The sequence below is a fragment of the Podarcis erhardii genome (genome assembly GCF_964252035.2).
Source record: "Podarcis erhardii genome assembly, chromosome: Z".
NCBI classification, from domain to species: Eukaryota; Metazoa; Chordata; class Lepidosauria; order Squamata; family Lacertidae; genus Podarcis; species Podarcis erhardii.
This window is the reverse complement of record NC_138504.1, coordinates 17,927,355-17,945,062: the sequence shown is the minus strand read 5'-3', so window position 1 is coordinate 17,945,062 and position 17,708 is coordinate 17,927,355. Positions and strand designations below refer to the sequence as shown.

At 45.9% G+C, this 17,708-nt stretch overlaps 2 protein-coding genes and 1 long non-coding RNA gene across 4 annotated transcripts; 1 reads left to right on the top strand and 2 right to left on the bottom strand.

Moving 5' to 3' along the window:
* Positions 1 to 54: 54 nt before the first annotated feature.
* LOC309333311 (uncharacterized protein) lies at positions 55 to 4,178 on the bottom strand. 2 transcript variants are annotated; one of them, XM_081846689.1, is made up of 5 exons: positions 4,047 to 4,178; positions 3,547 to 4,004; positions 2,535 to 2,666; positions 1,313 to 1,437; positions 55 to 555 (listed from the first exon to the last, which is right to left on the bottom strand). In XM_081846689.1, the coding sequence occupies exons 1-5, from the start codon at positions 4,144 to 4,146 to the stop codon at positions 540 to 542; spliced, it is 831 nt and encodes a 276-aa protein (XP_081702815.1). In that variant the 5' UTR covers positions 4,147 to 4,178; the 3' UTR covers positions 55 to 539. The 2 variants fall into 2 exon arrangements, with proteins under 2 accessions (XP_081702815.1, XP_081702814.1); XM_081846688.1 differs by having other exon boundaries at positions 3,547 to 4,178.
* Positions 4,160 to 9,921, bottom strand: LOC309333328 (uncharacterized protein; the record flags this gene model as incomplete). The annotated part of the gene is made up of 5 exons (XM_081846701.1): positions 7,923 to 9,921; positions 5,940 to 6,026; positions 5,434 to 5,585; positions 4,258 to 4,481; positions 4,160 to 4,201 (listed from the first exon to the last, which is right to left on the bottom strand). Exons 1-5 carry the CDS (start codon positions 8,012 to 8,014, stop codon positions 4,160 to 4,162), a joined length of 597 nt encoding a protein of 198 aa, XP_081702827.1. The 5' UTR covers positions 8,015 to 9,921.
* Positions 9,922 to 13,209: 3,288 nt separating this feature from the next.
* On the top strand, positions 13,210 to 15,905 carry LOC309334053. Its single transcript, XR_014152805.1, has 2 exons — positions 13,210 to 14,182; positions 15,569 to 15,905. It is a non-coding gene; the product is annotated as an uncharacterized lncRNA (long non-coding RNA).
* Positions 15,906 to 17,708: the final 1,803 nt, after the last annotated feature.

The window sequence follows — 17,708 nt, the reverse complement described above, 5'->3', positions numbered from 1 at the left end:
AAGCAATACAGATGTACGACAAGCCACACGGTTTTAGTCAAACCCAACTTTTAATTGAAACTCAAGGAAGTAAACAAAATGATGGGAGAAGTAAGATAAACAAGGGGAAGGGAGCCCCCTTCCCCTCAGTACTGATCTGGTTCAGACATAGGAAGGGTGTAGAAACCATTTTCTATGCTGTCTTCAACATGCCATTTGGTTAGACATTTTTCAAAATAATTCTACAGTGGTATCTTGGGTTACATATGCTTCAGGTTACAAATGCTTCAGGTTGCAGACTCTGCTAACCCAGAAATAATACCTCAGATTAAGAACTTTGCTTCAGCATGAGAACAGAAATTGTGCTCCGGCAGCGTAGTGGGAGCAGGAGGCCCCATTAGCTATAGTGGTGCTTCAGTGGTGCTTAACAGTTTCAGATTAAGAACGGACCTCCGGAACGAATTAAGTTGTTAACCCGAGTTACCACTGTACAGTATTAACAAGATGGATTAGGCTCCCATCACACCAATCTCCTGCTGAGAAACACCTAAACGTTGAGTTCAGCCGGACTGATCCCTGAAAGGAGAAAGAGAAACAGCTGTTCAACATATGGACCACTAATAGAACAAGCAGCAAAAGCTAAACTGCAGAGAAGTTGGTGAACATTTGTGAGGGATTTTGTGGGCAAACGACCAATTAGGGACTATGAAGGGTACTGAGAGGGCAGTTTGCTGCTGTTTAAAGGCTGGGCATACATCAGTTTGGAGCTGCTTGGATTAAGGAATGGTGCCTTGCTCCATGTCTGGCTGCTGGCTACACTTGCCATCAGATCTTTTGCAATTCTGCAGTTGCCAGTGAGCATGCCTCTGAGTACTCTTCCAAGCCTGCCATTCAGCGTTTCTCTTTGGCTTTTTCAGCATAGTTTTCTTCATATGGAAGGTCTTCTAGAAGTGCTAGAGAAACTTGTTGAGGCATATTAAAGAACTGTGCCTCTTTGCCGACCCTTTATATAAATCTGGGACTGTGGGCACAACCTTTTCCCCCAAAGGTGCAATGTTCCAAGACCCTGAAATGGTCAGCTGAAGATGAGGGCATGGGGGTGTTTGTACACCTGCCTTCATTTCAAGGGGTTTTGAACAGGAGAAATAAGTGCTGGATTCTGCCCTTTAGTGTAACTGATTATTCATTGGGAAAAGAAGGCAATGGGAGTACATTAACTAGCACAGCCTTTGCTAATGAGATGATTGACTGGGTGAGACTATGAAGCAAGTGCCATCCAAGCTGGGCTTGGCACGGTCTTAGGATGTTTTGTAGAGCCCAGCTCCCCTCTTACCCCATGGCGTTGTCGCAGCCATTCGGTGCATCGTCTTTCATTTCGAAACTGCTCAGCCATTCCTCTGAATGAAAATCAGCCAACTCTTCGTCCGTCATATTGAGGAATTCTTCAATGCATTCGGCCTATGGAGAGATGAAAGAAACTGATAAGGATGCATTCAGACCAATATGTTTTTTCAGTAGAAAAGACGGTAATCTCTTTGGGATTTTTCAGAGTGGTTATTAAACCGTGGTAACTTATTCTCTCCCTCTGTCCCCCACATAACCATAGCATTAATAACCATGCTGACAATTGCATCTGAACTGGAGATTCACAGATTCACAGAATGGTAGAGCTGGGAAGGATCCCAAGGGTCATCTAGTCGAAATCTCAACACACAGCCCCCCCATCCCATTTGAAACCAGACTTACCCTGCTTACCTTTGCAAACGTGCTAGCAGTTGCTGCACCACTAGGAGACTCAAGCAGGCCATTTCAGTCCCATGTTAAGAAGTGGGTAAGCTAAGCAAGAAGGGCTATATTGCCTCCAGGATGAGAGGAAGCCTACCTCTGTGTACCAGTTGCCGGATTGTGAGTGGGAGAGTGCTACAGCTTTCTTTTCATGCTTGTGGAGTTTCCAAAGGCACCTGGCTGGCCACTGTGAGAACAGAACACTGGACTAAATAGACCTTTGATCTGACCTCAAATCACCTGCACTCTAATTGGAACCAGTGGTGAAATTCTTGCTGCTCATATTTCTTTTCTTATTTCAGAAATCATAGTTTATTATACACTATATATTATACACTATATATTAATATAGCAACAACCCCCCCCCCCAATATTAGGACAGCATATTACACTCTAAAAGCTAGTTTGAAAAGATCTGCAAAGCACATTACATCAACATATTAGAGGGATGTGTTCTACCACACTCATTCCAGAGTTTGGGGGTAGCTGCTGAAAAGACCTTGATGTTACTGCCAGTGATATTGCCCCCCAGCACTGGCCAGCAGCATTTAGCTGACCTTCTGTCACTGGTGCCACTGTGGAGTACAGGGAGGGAGGGGGCCATGAGGTTGGGGACTGGTGGGACCACAGGATTGGCCCCACCAGTGCGTTTTGCACCGTTCTGACCTCACCTGTGATGGGTCAGGTAAGCGCTGCCACCCCATCCTGCAGACTGTCGCTGCTTGCCTCTTTAACAGAGAGCTCAAAGAAGGCAACATTGTTTGGCTTACGTCATCTTTATCCAGGTGTTCTTCTTCTTCATCTTGGCCAGGACTGAAGCCCTCAGGTTGGCTGCCTGCTTGCTCGCTTGCTCCTGGCATGCCTGCAACTTGTTCTGCTGCTGCTATAGGCATGCTGACCACCTGTAAACACAAAGGAAGATTTCAGAAAGTTTGCTGACCCCTCCTCAATCATGTGGTTTACATGGACAACATTCACATGGTGTCTGAAAACAGCTCCATACACTACTAGCTGCACTACCTCTGGACACTAAGAGCTGGGGGACACGCATGGGGAAAATAAAGGGCAGTTATTTGATTAGAAAAGCACACAGGGACATGGTCCGCTGTCCCATCACTGGAGGCAATTTAACTTCTGACTACCACTTCAAAAGAAATAAAGTGCCACTCCTGCTCCTTTGTCCAATCCATGGATTTTCCTGCCAACATCAGGTAAAGGAGGGGTATGTTGACAGCTGGGGAAAGTTCAGGAGAGTACCGGGCAACAGAGGCAGAAGGGTGCATGACAGCTGGCCTGAAATCCCTGATACAATTTCCAAAGCTAGGAACTTAGCTCTCTCTAATGATCTCTCTCATTGCTGGGTTTCAGCCTTTGCACTGCGAGCAGTTTTCTGCTTTGAAGGTGCAGGGCCTGCCAAAGTGTTTGCCTTTTCTTTCAGGGCAGAAGTTGGGACCCCCCCCCCCAGTAATCACTGGCCAAACTGGCTGGGGCTGATGAGAGCTGGAGTCCAGCAACACCTGGAGGGATGCAAGTTCCCCATCCTAGAGTCATATCTAAGTGATAGCTCAACCACTGTACCCCCCCCCCCCGCGTTGCTCAGGAACAAAAAAGGATGGGGGTAATGATGGAAATTGCACCTACCCACTCCCATCTCCATTGGGAAATAAATCACTATACCAATCGTCTGGCCATGACCCTATGAGGCTGTTCATGTTCTGGCTCCAAGAATGTGTCTAGGAACCCACTGGGGAAAATGAAAAAGCACACGGTTACTCCACATACCTGTTGAGGTTCCTGCAGATCAGTTGCTGCCTTGCTCAAAGGTCCAGGACCTTGAATTTCTCCAGTCGGCTCCAAGCCTTTGGGTTCCATGCCCTGGGGAGGCTCTATGGCTCTGGGAGCTATTCCATGAGGCTGTGTGCCTTGATAGTTCATGACTCTAGGTGGCTCCATGCGTCTAGGGAGCACCATGACCAAGAATTCCATCCTTCTGGCCTCCGTGCCTTGATAATTCATGGCTATGTGTGGCACGATGCCTATATGGAGCACCTTGACCACGTATTCCTTCCATCTGGGCTCCATGCCTTGATAATTCATGGCTCTGGGATCTATTCCATGAGGCTGTGTACCTTGATAGTTCATGCCTCTAGGTGGTTCCATGCCTCTAGGGAGCACCTTGACCACGTATTCTATCCCTCTGGGCTGCATCCCTTGATATCCCATTCCTCTGGGCCTCATGCCTCTAGTGGGCTCCATGTCCCTCTCTCCCATCTCTCCCCTGCCTCTAGTGGGCTCCCTGTCCCTCACTCTGCACTCCATGACTTGATATTTCATGCGCCTGGCCTCCCTGCCTCTAGGGGGCTCCGTGTCCCTCTCTCCCATCTCTCCCCTGCCTCTAGTGGGTGCCACATCCCTCTCTCCCATCTCTCCCCTGCCTCTAGTGGGTGCCACATCCCTCTCTCCCATCTCTCCCCTGCCTCTAGTGGGTGCCACATCCCTCTCTCCCATCTCTCCCCTGCCTCTAGTGGGTGCCACATCCCTCTCTCCCATCTCTCCCCTGCCTCTAGTGGGCGCCACGTCCCTCTCTCTGCGCTCCGTGCCTTGATATTCCATGCGTCTGGGCTCCCTGCCTCTAGTGGGCTCCATGTCCTTCTCTTCCATCTCTCTGCACTCCATGCCTTGATATTCCATGCCCCTGTCATCCATGCCTCTTCCACCTGCATTGAAGACAATTACACTTATACAAACAGCGCTGGGAGTTACCTGCCCGAGACCATGCAAGGAGCCCATGCCAATAGAGTGAAAATGCCCACCTACTACAGGAATAGAGGAGCTTTGAATGAAGCTTCATGTATTTCAGACAGAAGTGGGCTCCCTTCAGACAGAAGAAGGCAATAGGTGTAAGAGTGCAGAGACGCATTTCCTCACACACCCTTGGAAGCAGTGGTGCTGATTATGATGGCAAAGGGGGGAATCTTTGGACCTCTTTGTCCTCCCATAAGGCCTACTCTCCCCAGGGCATAATGTTTAAGGAACTTAATAATCATTGCCTAAGATCTAGCAACTCAATCAAAACTGTCACTTTAAATGCTATCTCTTATTCATCAATATTTTATAATTTGGCACTTCCGAGCAGGCATTTATTCTGTTTAGATCCAATTATTAACAAAAATGTCTGCAGAGAATTTGCTGTTCTGCTAAGACGTTGCATTAGATAACAATAGGAATAAGAGTGTTTCTTTTTCTTGTGGATACATTTCCGTTTTATTTTATTGAATTTTTATTTTGTTTTTTGAAGTATGGATAGCATTATGTTTTACTTTTACAATCTCCATTGAGTTTAAGGAAAGTATGAGGGAACTAAAAATGGATTGCACCAGTCTGGTTTAACACCCTTTGTGCTTTGATTTTGTGTGTTTTTATAGTTTACAGGGTTCCTTAGCAAGGACGTTTCTAGGAAGTGTTTTTCAATATGATCCTCTGTAACATGGTATACCCTTTATAATTATTTATATTCATTATTGTGCAGTATATTGTATGAGATACAGCATTGTTTATTTTAGCTACACTGCTATTTGTTTCATATATCACCCCTGCTGATGAATCCCTTACTGTGCTGTGATTTATACCGGTAAATGATCCTTCTCATTTAAGCCTGAAACCTCTTACCTTGGACATCCATCAAGGACACTTGACTGTGTTCTCCCATTGGTCCGCCACTTGTTACACGGGGTGGCGGTCCACGGGTGTCATAACCAGCCATGCCGTGCATGGGGGGACCCTGGTAGAGAGACCTCTGGTGCATTGTCCCAAGATAATCCCTGCAGAAGAGGATGAGAAGCAAGGAGGTGGTGGGAGAAGACATCAGAAAATCTAGGGAGAGAAGACTGACAGCACAGTACTATTCCAGTTCAAGCGCATCACCTCTGTGCCACCGCTTTGCTCAAGAAGCAACATGCACTGTCCTAAGTCAGGCTGCAAAGGACAAAGTGCCGCCTTTGGGAAATTCCCCCTGGATATCAATTCTGCCATTGAAATAATCCCAGTCATGTCCAGGAAAATCCGGGCGAATGGCAGCCCAAGCTTGAGAAGCAACATGCACTGTGCTAAGTCAGGTTGCAAAGGGGCATAGTTGTCAACTTTCAGATTTGAAAATAAGGGATCAGCAGCCTCACCTGTCCTGGGCACAGTCTACGGGATATCTAACAATCCGGGATAGCAGTGGGAAGCAGTGGGAAACGGTGCTGGAATAAGGGAATTTCCTGCAAAAAAAGGGAAGGTTGACAGCTATGCAAAGGGATTGTGTGTGTATATCACATGACTGTTATTTTGTATCCCCAAACCCACAAACACAGTACCGTGGTACCTCGGGTTACATATGCTTCAGGTTACATACGCTTCAGGTTACACACTCCGCTAATCCAGAAATAGTGCTTTGGGTTAAGAACCTTGCTTCAGGATGAGAACAGAAATTGTGCTCCAGTGGTGCGTCAGCAGCAGGAGGCCCCATTAGCTAAAGTGGTGCTTCAGGTTAAGAACAGTTTCAGGTTAAGTACGGACCGCCGAGGTACCACTGTAATCATAAAACCCCAGCATTCACGTCCTCCAACAGCAAACAAGTCAATATGGCTAACCTGACCCAACAACCTACCCCCCACCCATCACCGCCACCCAGACATACAAGCAAGCCACACTGCAATCACCTGAATGCAACCATCCAAGCTCAACCCCTTAATCTCTTGCATTATCAATAAAAACAAACAAACAAACAAACAAACAAACAAACAAACAAACAAACAAAGGAACTACCCACATGATGCTGACACAAACCCCTACACCAATAAAAGGCAACAGAACAATACCCCCATCTCTTCCCCAACTGAAAGATTCTCTCGCACCAACTGTAAACAAACAGTGAAAAAGACTATGAAATGAAAGTGGAGACAACAGATGTACCATTCACTGTTGAGCTATTTGTTTTGTAACACAAAAAAACTTCCGTAAAAAGTTTTTTGAGAAAAAACACACAACAATCCTATTCAGAAATTGGTAATACCAAGAGAAAGGCTTACACAGCCTAGCAATGTATTCAGATATGCTAGTGTTCAACCTGTAGGAAACCTTTCTGCACAGTGCAGCATGCAAACATGGGAAACCAGCCCCCAGGTGGATCACTTCCAACTCCTCAATCAGCAACACATGAGAACCGCTCAATGCTATTCTGCAAACACGCATCTCCCCAACAAGCCCAACAACCTCCCTCCCTCATAAAGCTCCTGAAGTACTATACATGAGCTTGTGCAAATCACAATTCCCCCCTTCATTATTTATTGTAAGTAATAAATATTAGTTGAACATTTAACATTCAATCAATCAACCTAGGACTTCCCCTCCATGGCTTCCCCAAAGTTCCAATTCTTACTGCATATTATATTTATTCTATGCCTTAGCTTCTTCACAAAAAACTCCACCAGACTTTCCTCTGCAGTTCTTACTCAAAATATTACTTGCATTTTAACATGTTTCCATTGTGTTTAAAAAATCTATATTTTCCAGTCCTCCTTAAAGTCACTCTCTTTTTGATCTCTAATTTTCCAAGTCAAGCTTGCCAGTTGTACACATTTTGTCAATTGCAGTTGCCATTCTGTTTTAGTAGGTACCATCTCCTCAAGCCATTTTTGTGCATATAATATTCAGATAATATATATTCCCAACAAAATCAACTGTTAAAGCCAGCTATGTTCTTCATTCAGAATATGCTAGTGTCCTGATTCTTCCCAACCATTAAAATCCAGGCAGTGGACGAGGAGGGCAAAAGCACTCTCCAAGACCAGAAATAGGGACCCTTGCTTTCAGATACTGTCAGTCATCAAATGGAATTTCTCCAGATGACACTGGGTGGCTCTCTCTTTTTAGAGGAGAGCATTGCTGAAGAAATAGGAAAGATCTAAACCTTAAGGTTACTCGGCTCTGTAAAAGATTCCCCTTATTGTGGGCTGGGACCACAATTTCCTACAAAGATAACTCTTACTGTTGTTGAAAAGGACTAGTTCAGAATGAGGAAGGGAAACCCCTTTGAGATTTTAATTGCATCCCATAACATTGGTTGTGGCCAGCCTAGTTCTACATTCCAAGTCCCAAATTTTGCCCAGACTCACCAGAGCTGCAGTATCGAACCTTCTGCGCTGAGAACTGTTGGGAAATGCAAGAGGAGGTCAGGAATAATATTGTGTTGAATCAACTGCTGCATACACAACCTTGATTCAAAAGAAGTAGCAAAGCATGATTGGCTGCTTTTTCTACCCCATGGTATCTCCAAAGGTTGTTATCTGTTACAAAGCTTCTCCATTCCGTTCAAGGATGTCTGGTGTAGCCTTGTTTTTATTCCATCTAACTTTTTGTCCTCAATGCAAATGATTAAATTATTTTGGTTTCTTCCAGCTGCTCTGGGTGACATAACTAGGGGAAAGGATACCCTGCCTTGCCTCCAAAGAGTCCAGGGTTTTTTCCCGCTCACCCAGCCCTGTACAACACCACTTGTGAGGCTGGTTACTGTATGTCAAGAGATAGCAAGTGGCCCAAAGTCACCCAGGGAGCTTCATGGATTTCCTCAGTTCTAGCCACCACAGCACACTGGTTTTCAGCCTGTTTAAGGAATGTAGAAAGTAGACCCCCCTCCTCCAACACAACAGCAATCAAACCACTGACATGCAGGCAATACAGTGTTCAGATCTGCACATAATGCTAACCCTTGGATTCTTTAACAAACTACAAGCTAACCATGAGTTGTTCCACAGATGTCACGCCATAGCTTGCTCTTGCTTTGTGACTTTGTAGTTTATCTAGTGCAATCCTTCACATAGTTTCTTGAAAATGTCATGGAAATAGTCCTAGGTAAGATCTAACTTATATTAAATCAACAGATGGGACCACTGATAACCAACAAGGCGTCTAGTGGGTACCCTTTATTAATTCTGCTGCAGCAGGACAGCACCTTGAGAACCAGTGTGGTATAGTGGTTAAGAGCAGTAGACTCAACTGGGTTCATGGCTCCACTCCTCCACATGCAGCTGCTGGGTGACCTTGGGCCAGTCACACTTCTTTGAAGTCTCTCAGCCCCATTCACCTCACAGAGTGTTTGTTGTGAGGGAGGAAGGGAAAGGAGAATGTTAGCCGCTTTGAGACTCCTTCGGGTAGTGATAAAGCAGGGTATCAAATCCAAACTCTCCTTCTTCTTCTCTAGGTCAATTCCCAAAAGCACTGCCCAAGCAAGGAAATCATCAAGACTTTTATACAACTTTGTAACTAGTAAAATATTAGTAAATATTAGCAAAAAATGCATCAAAATGAGTGCAGAAAGTTTGCCTCACCCTGCCTCACAGGTGGGCCAGCCCTATGTTACAGAGAGCCTTGGAGAGTGCAGTTGCAGGTGAGGGATACCTTGATAGAAAGTCCCTCCTCACCTCAAACTTGTCAGTAGGTCGGCCTGGAAAAGTGGAATCATAACTAGGCACTGATGGATTATCTGCTTTACCCCAAACTTGTTTCAACATCATCGTGCCACCTCCTGCCATGCCACCTGGGGAGAAAAATAGTCAGCAAAGGAGGCATTAGGTGGATTATGAGGATGGGTGGAGGGGAAATGTCAGGAGAAAATGAAAAGCAAACTCGGTGATTTAAAACCACTCTTGCAAATAAGTCAACAACAAGCCTGCAATTTATTTATTTCTACTAGTCTGCTATGAGACTAGAATTGTAGAATCATAGAGCTGGAAGGGACATCAAGGGTCATCTAGTCCAACCCCCTGCCATGCAGAAATCACCACCTTCTGATGGATTTGAGTAGATGGATTGGATTGAGTGTTAAGTGGGAATTATTGTGATTTTGGCACAAGCAAGGTTTGTCTGCTTTGCCTTTTTCAGTCCTTAGCTGAAAATATGCAAACCACAAGGGTTTTTGGTAAGGAACAAGTGGACAATGATGAGACAAATTCATGGGGAAGGAGGGTCCACACAGTGGCTGGTGCTCAAATGGCTAAACAGAACATTCACAGTCAGAGAGTCTACGTAGAATAATCAAGTATCAAGGGTCTTCGCTTCGGGTCTTCCCACTGGGTCACATGCACTGGTGGAGGAACGGGGGTGCGGAGGGAGTGCACTGCCCCTGGCACCACTATTCCGCTAGGGTACCATCGCGGTGCCCCCCCCAACACACGCCACACACCCCTGCGCACGCTGGGTGCCACGCCCCCACAGATGGTGTGTCACTCCCCCAGGGTGCGTGCAGTGCCCCGCAGTGGCATGCCACTCCCCGTGGCAGTGTGCCATGCACCCAGAACGCACGCCACACCCCTGCAGGTGCCAGGCCACGCCCTTGTGGGTGGCGTGCCATGCCCTGGGGTGCACACCACGCCCCCACAGTGGTGCACCACACCCCTGGGAGCACCAGCTACGCCCCCGCCTGCTCTCCGCCCCCCGGTAGCGGAGCAAGCAGCTTCGCCACTCGCTATATGGATTCCCTGCAGGCCAGGCAGGCCGGGGGGGGGGGGCAGTGCCTAAGAAGGATCTCTGAGCTCCTTAGATAGGGAGGAGTGTGTGTGTCCATGCTAAGTGTGGGAAAAGGGGGAAGCCTCATGGAAGAGAAGAGAAGAGAAGAGAAGAGAAGAGAAGAGAAGAGAAGAGAAGAGAAGAGAAGAGAAGCCTTCCACTGAGTTCTTCCCTCTTCCTCCAGCATTCTCCATGGAGAAAGATGCTTTCCTTCTCCCATATCTTGTGCAGAAGCTGTAGCGAGGTGTGTGTGTGTGTGTGTGTGTGTGTGTGTGTGTGTGGTGTGTGGTTTGTGTGATCCATCCCTCCTTCCCCAGCTGCCTCGCGCCCCAGCATGAAATTCTAGGTTGCCTGCATCAGATGAGTTGTTTAATAAAAGCCCCGTTTAAAACAGAAAAGCAAAAGCACAGCAAAACATTAAAAAAGATAAAGCAATAATTTTTAAAACACCCTACTCCAGCCTTCCTAAGGTTTTGTAACACTAGGTTGGGGAAGTCCTGTGGAGGACTTGTACAGACTGTGGAGGTCCTCATTAATTTAGCTCTTGATTAAGGTTTTATATTATGGGATTGGGTTGAGTGACTGATTATCAGACATTATTGAGTATAGAATTTCGTGGATTTCTAGATTTGTTTCTTAGCTGGCAGTGAATCAAATGAATAAGAGTTTTTAATATGTTTCAAAATGAAAACAAACACACTGCATTATAATTCTCCACATCAGATCTCTATACCTGGCCCCACAACTTAATCTTACACATGTTTCTTAATAAAGATGTTATTTTACATTCACTGCTGTTTACCAACAGTTAAGTGTGCCTAGGATTGCAGTCTTACCTAAGTTGCCATCTCTGGCCAAATCAAGCCCATTCCTGCCTCAAGGTTTCCTCTGTCTCCTTGCCTCTGACCCCACTGACCCCTTTTTAAAATTAAATTTTCTGTTTTACAATTTAAATATTCATTTTACATCCTTAAGATATCAGTGACTTCCCTTTTTCTTTTTAATCCCTGCATATTTTACAAAAAATATAGCAATCAGTATTCCATTATTGCATCAATCAAATTTATTTACACTGCTGAATTAATCTCTTCAGCTGTACACAATTATTTTCCACATATTCAAAAAACATTTTCCAATCTTCTTTAAACATACGTTCTTCTTGTTCTCTTATTCTATATGTTAAGTCTGCAAGTTGTGCATATTTTGTCAACTTAAGTTGCCATTCTTCTTTGGTTGGGACCTCGCTCGTTTTCCATTTGGGGGCTAACAAAACATGGGCCGTAGTTGTTCATACATAAATAACCTTTTCTGGGAGCAGGAGGGGGGCTCCTACTTTCAGTGACCCTCGGTCACTGCTAAATCAAGGACAAACATTGGGAAGACTGTTATGTACTGAGTTGAATAGGATCCAAAATGCATCAGTCTGATTGGCCCTAGAACAATAGGATTCAGAATGCAGCAGTCTGACTGGTCCACAGGAGCTACCCAATCCAGCTGCAGGTGGAAGTGAATCTGCAACCTGATTGGCCTACAGGTGAATCCCGGAATAAGCCAATCACGTGGGGCCCATTGTGTAAATAATGTATATAAAGCAGACATTCTGGGGGAACTTCCATTCCTCCTCACCACTATGAGCAGAATAAAGAGCATGAAATCCACTCTCGACTCTGAGTATATTTCAAAGACACACACACAGAAAGACTCACCTCCTGGAGCCAAGGGGCTGGGGCCAGGTATGTAGGTTGGCATCTACCCTGGGACTGGCACTCCTGCCTGGATTGGCTGTGGCATGAGAGGAGGGGTTTCACTGACATGCATACTCCCCCAGCTTAGAGAGAGAGAAAGAAAACACATTGAGGGTAGCAATCTGCGTCTTGGTTGTCCTAAGTCAGACCGAAGAAGGGTGGTGTGAATTGCACATGACTGTTACTTCACATCCCCAACCCAACCCCACAAATAATCATAAAACACCTGCATTCAGAAAATGGGAATGTCAGGTTAATAGCGTAGCCATCTCTTCTGACATGCTAGTTTTCAACCTACAGAAAAAGTTTGTGCACTATGAAGCATTCAATCATGGGGCTCTAGCCCACTGGTGGACCATATCCAACACCTCACACAGCAACACACATGAGAACAAGTGACCATGTGGCATCCACATCATTGTCCACCCAAGCAGACATGGAAAAGGAAGTACTTTTCCACCCTGTGCATGGCTAACTATGGAATTTGTTACAAATTGTAGTGATGGCTGCCCAGATTCTGCCAAACTAGCAGTTCAAAAGCATACCAGTGCAAGTAGATAAATAGGTAACGCTGTGGCGGGAAGGTAAACGGCTTTTCCGTGCGCTCTGGCACTTGTCAAGTTCCTCCATGCGCCAGTAGCAGTTTAGTCCTCTGGCCACATGACCCAGATAGCTTTCTGTGGCCAAAGCCAGCTCCCTTGGCCTGAAACAAGATGAGTGCCACACCCCATAGTCCAGCCTTTGACTGGATTTAACCATCCAGGGGTCCTTTACCCTTTACCTTAAAAGGGGATTAGACAAATTCACAGAGGATAAGGCTACCAATGCTAGAAGCCATAACGGCTGCAAAATAAAACAGGCATCATGCCCCCAATTGCCAGTAGCAGAGGAACAACAGCAGGAGAGAACATATGGTTGGCCTCTGTGGGAAAGAGGATGCTGGGCTAATTAATTAGGCGCACATGGCAGCAGGATTGGCATCTCCAGGTGGAGGAGCCTCATGCTCTGGCACTGAGGGGTGGAGAGCAGGAGGGGGTGGGGCTGGCGCGAGTCCCGGGGGCGTGGTGCGCCACCCGCAGGGGCGGGGCATGTGCCCTGGGGGCGGGGCGTTCCTCCTGCAGGGGTGTGGCGTCCAGCATGGGCAGGGGGGGCTGCCGTGAAGGAACCCCACTGGGATCGCGTTGACAGGGGCGGTGCACACCCCCCGCACTCCTCTTCCTCCCCCAGTGGGCATCTGCTAGCTTTTAATGCAGGTGTGGGGAATCTTTGTCCTTCCAAAGTTGCTAAACCCTTAGTCCCATTAGCCCTAGCAAGCATGGCCAATGGGCAGGTGTGGTAGGACTGCAGTTCAGTAACCTTGGGAGGGCACCAAGATAAAAGAAAGATACTGACGGGTGCATCTGCAAGCAGACTGCCTTGCAGAGCTCTTGGAATGAAGAATGTGGCCCAAGAGCTCAGACTCCATTGCGTTGGACAATTTTCCTGGCCGACTAGTTTGAAAGTTAAAGTTTTTAACAGAGGTTCAGGACATATTCAAAGCTGTGATCTGTAGCATTCTCATAAGTGAAAGCAGACTTTTAAAAGAGAAACATAATGCAAACCTCCACCGAGATCAAGTGCTAAACTGCCTACTCTAGATGAGGTTACACTTTCCCTAAAGGAGCAGGTTTGCAGTTTGGGGGTGCTTCTGAATGCAACTGTCACTGGAGCTACAAGTGCCTTCTCCCAACTATGATTGGTTTGACAGTTACGGCCATTCGTAGATTTATAGAATCCAGATCAGGAAAACCTTGGCACCGGAGTTCCTTATCTTTAAACCAGATTTGTGTGGGATGTAAGCATCGAAAACGCCTATGTAAAGGGTTAATTACAAGAACTGCAGAACTCTGTGATGTCGTACACTCTGTGTCCATTATAGAGTTGGTACAGTTATGGCAGTTAGCGGAACAGTCTCAGCTGACCAACAGATATGTTCCATTGTGCTGCTGTCTGCCTCAGAGTTAGATTCAGGTGGAAAGCCGGGTTGATCTGTCAAAGTCATAATAAATAACAAGATGGAAGATGGAAAAATCTTTTTTAATAATTCCAGTGGCACCTTTAAGATCAACTAAATATAAGCTTTCAAGGTATGAGCTTTCATGTTTAATCTAATTAGATGTTAAATGTTAGGATGTTAGATGTTCTAGCAAATTAAGTATCATCTACCTACATTGTGAGGGATGCGGGTGGCGCTGTGGGTTAAACCACAGAGCTTAGGTCTTGCCGATCAGAAGGTCAGCAGTTCGAATCCCCGCGACGGGGTGAGCTCCCATTGCTCGGTCCCTGCTCCTGCCAACCTAGCAGTTCAAAAGCACGTCAAAGTGCAAGTAGATAAATAGGTACCGCTCCAGCGGGAGGGTAAACGGCGTTTCCATGCGCTCCTCTGGTTCGCCAGAAGCAGCTTAGTCATGCTGGCCACATGACCCGGAAGCTGTACGCCAGCTCCCTCGGCCAATAAAGCGAGATGAGCGCTGCAACCCCAGAGTCGGTCACGACTGGACCTAATGATCAGGGGTCCCTTTACCTTTACCTACATTGTGTATTTTAATATACAAGTGCAAGTACACTAAGTAAAAGTCGTATGTTATTTGAACTTTAAAAGAGAGTGACTTGCATAGTTTTTATAGGAGAGAAAAGAGAACTACCGTATTTTCGCTCTATAAGACGCACCAGACCATAAGACGCACCTAGTTTTTGGAGGAGGAAAACAAGAAAAAAAATATTCTGAATCTCAGAAGCCAGAACAACAAGAGGGATCACTGCACAGTGAAAGCAGCGATCCCTCTTGCTGTTCTGGCTTCTGGGATAGCTGCGCAGCCTGCATTCGCTCCATAAGACGCACACACATTTCCCCTTACTTTTTAGGAGGGAAAAAGTGAGTCTTATAGAGCAAAAAATACGGTAATTAAAGAGTCAAAGGACCCAGGGCTGTCTTCCACATACTCTGCAAATGGGAACTACAGTGTAATTCCCACAATTTGGACTGGACGCAGCTTTCAAATAGAGGGCTGTCCTCTGTAAAACGAGGAGCGTGACCACTTCGCACAGGTTCCCCACTTGAGTTTTAAAGGACAACATATCTGATAATCATCAAGCTCTGTTCACACACAATAACATGGTAGAAGAATAAACACTGAAGACAGCACCACACATTACACACTCATGACTTATTCAATTTGTTTTTGAATAACTGCTTTTATGCAGCCTCTCATAACAGAAGTTCTCTGGATGTTGCACAAAGCGACCCTTCCAGTCAAAGGATATAAAACAACAGAAATGACAACTAAATTAATTTTTTAAAACTGAAACAATTAAAAAGCTATGGATTAGATCAAACTAGGTTATATAACAGACCTGCTGAAAATAGTGGGCTTGCTCTGAGCACAGCTAATGTTGGATAGCACCCTACATTTCTTTCTGCATTTCTATAGGGTTATTTAAAAACTTATCTTTATTTTGAAATTGCCTCTTAGGAGAAAAGCTGTAACCCAGTGAGCTTCAGGGTCAAACTGGCAGAACCATGAAATGTGTACCAAGACTTTGTGTTCCCTGAAGACTACTGCGCTCATAATAACAAGATAACATTCAACGCACAGCTGTGTCAAATGGAAGCTTTTAGTGAAGAATTAGACATAACATCCTCATTGGTGCAATAATAAAAATAATATAGGAAAATTCCTGCATGTTAATATCCAAGTTTGGGGCAAGTAAGAATACTTGGTGAGAGAACCCCAGCAGAGATTTAATTTCACAAAATAGTGTTATAGACAGTATAAACCTAGAAATTAATAAATGCTAGGATTTTGGTTATTTGTGGTAAGAAGGGACAACACAAGCTGCAAAGAAATTCCTGGGCTGGCTTATGCAAACCAACCTGGCTGGCTGGAGGAAGAGCAGACCTGTTAGCATTACAAAAATGTGTTGATAGGCCATAGAAGGATCCTTTGGCCTGGGGAGTCAGATGCCACAAAAGTTGCCAGGTTAACTGTGTGTTTGAGGGCACAGGAAAAGGGAGTTTGAAGCAAATGCTTCTAGGCAGGAGGAGGAGGAGGCAGTAAGGCTGGGAACCATCTTTGAGGGAAACAGCCTGAAGGTTACTTGTGCTGCTGCTGCTTCTGGAAATGTGCATGCTTTACGATCTAGACTTCCTCCATGCAAACCTCTTCACCTGCTGAGCTTCTCAGGTAGACTAGGGGACAGCAGAAGCTTGATTACCTAGTTCCTCCCAAAGTAAGGGGAAGTGGACATCTAAGCCTGGCAGAACAGCTTAGTCTATGCTATTTCCCTCTTCCTGCATTAATTAGAAAACAGGTTGGTTATATGAAGCTGGTTTTCCCATAATCCGCACAAACTTTCCTCCTTAAAAGGATACCATAGCCCCTTGCCTCTGGAGCAGAGCCTCAGATAATAGCCTGGGCAGGTTCTTTTGGGAGCAGAGTTCAGATAAAGGAAAAAATACGGTAAAAGGTAAAGGACCCTCAGACGGTTAAGTCCAGTTAAAGGTGACTATGGGGTGTGGCGCTTATCTCGCTTTTCAAGCCAAGGGAGCCGGCGTTTGCCCACGGACAGCTTTCCGGGTCATGTGGCCAGCATGACTAAACCACTTTCGATGCAAGGGGACACCGTGACAGAAGCCAGAGCACATGGAAATGTTGTTTGCCTTCCTGCTGCAGATTTATCTGGTGTGATTTGGAACTGCTAAATTGGCAGAAGTTGGGACAGAGCAATGGGAGCTCACCCCATTGCACAAATTCGAACTGCCAACCTTCCAATCAGCAAGATACCCGATATATGGATACCTGGGGCTAAGGAATCTATAGTTTGTGCAGCACAAGGAAAGGCAGAATCCTAAAAGGGAGCTTCCTTATAAGAAGGTCCTCTTTTCCATCGCTTATCGCCACTTGGTAGGCTCGTCGAATTGAGCTCTAACCCATGTCTGGTCCGATTCAGAATCAGAATCAGTTTTCTGCCACCGGCACTCTAGCTGTCTCAGCAATTGTTTCATTGCCCTCAGCTCTGGGAAAAATCATGGGGCTGTCTGGACTCCATGCAAATGGAGAGGGCGCTTCAGAGCAGGCCACCAGGGAATCATCTGAAATGCCATCAACACGGGATAAAACACCCCCTACCACTTTTTGGAAACCATTTAGATCCATGAAGTGGCGGAGGCAGACCATCCAAATCGGTCCCACCTCCCTGCAGAAGGGAAGGGTTGTTGAGAAGTCCAGTTGCACTAGGAAGTGATCCGACCATGGCACCTCTTTTGTTTCATTTTACTTACTGTTGAATCACCCACGTCCACAGAGGTGAACACCAGGTCTAAGGCATGTCCGCGACTAAGAGTTGGGCCAAACTTATTCAGGGACAACCCCATGAAGGCCATGCTTTCCACAAAGTCCTGAGTGCCCCTTGTAAAGTCATGTCGGCATAGATGTTAAAATCCCCTAGGACAGGGATGTCCAACCAGTCAACCACAATCAACAGGTTGATCCCCTCTTGATAGAAGTTGATCGCAGGCTCTATTTCCTCCACAGGGGGGAATGAGACCTGGCCCTGCCCCCTCACTCTGTCCATTATTTGCGCACAATTTCAAGAACGGAAGACGGCGGGATT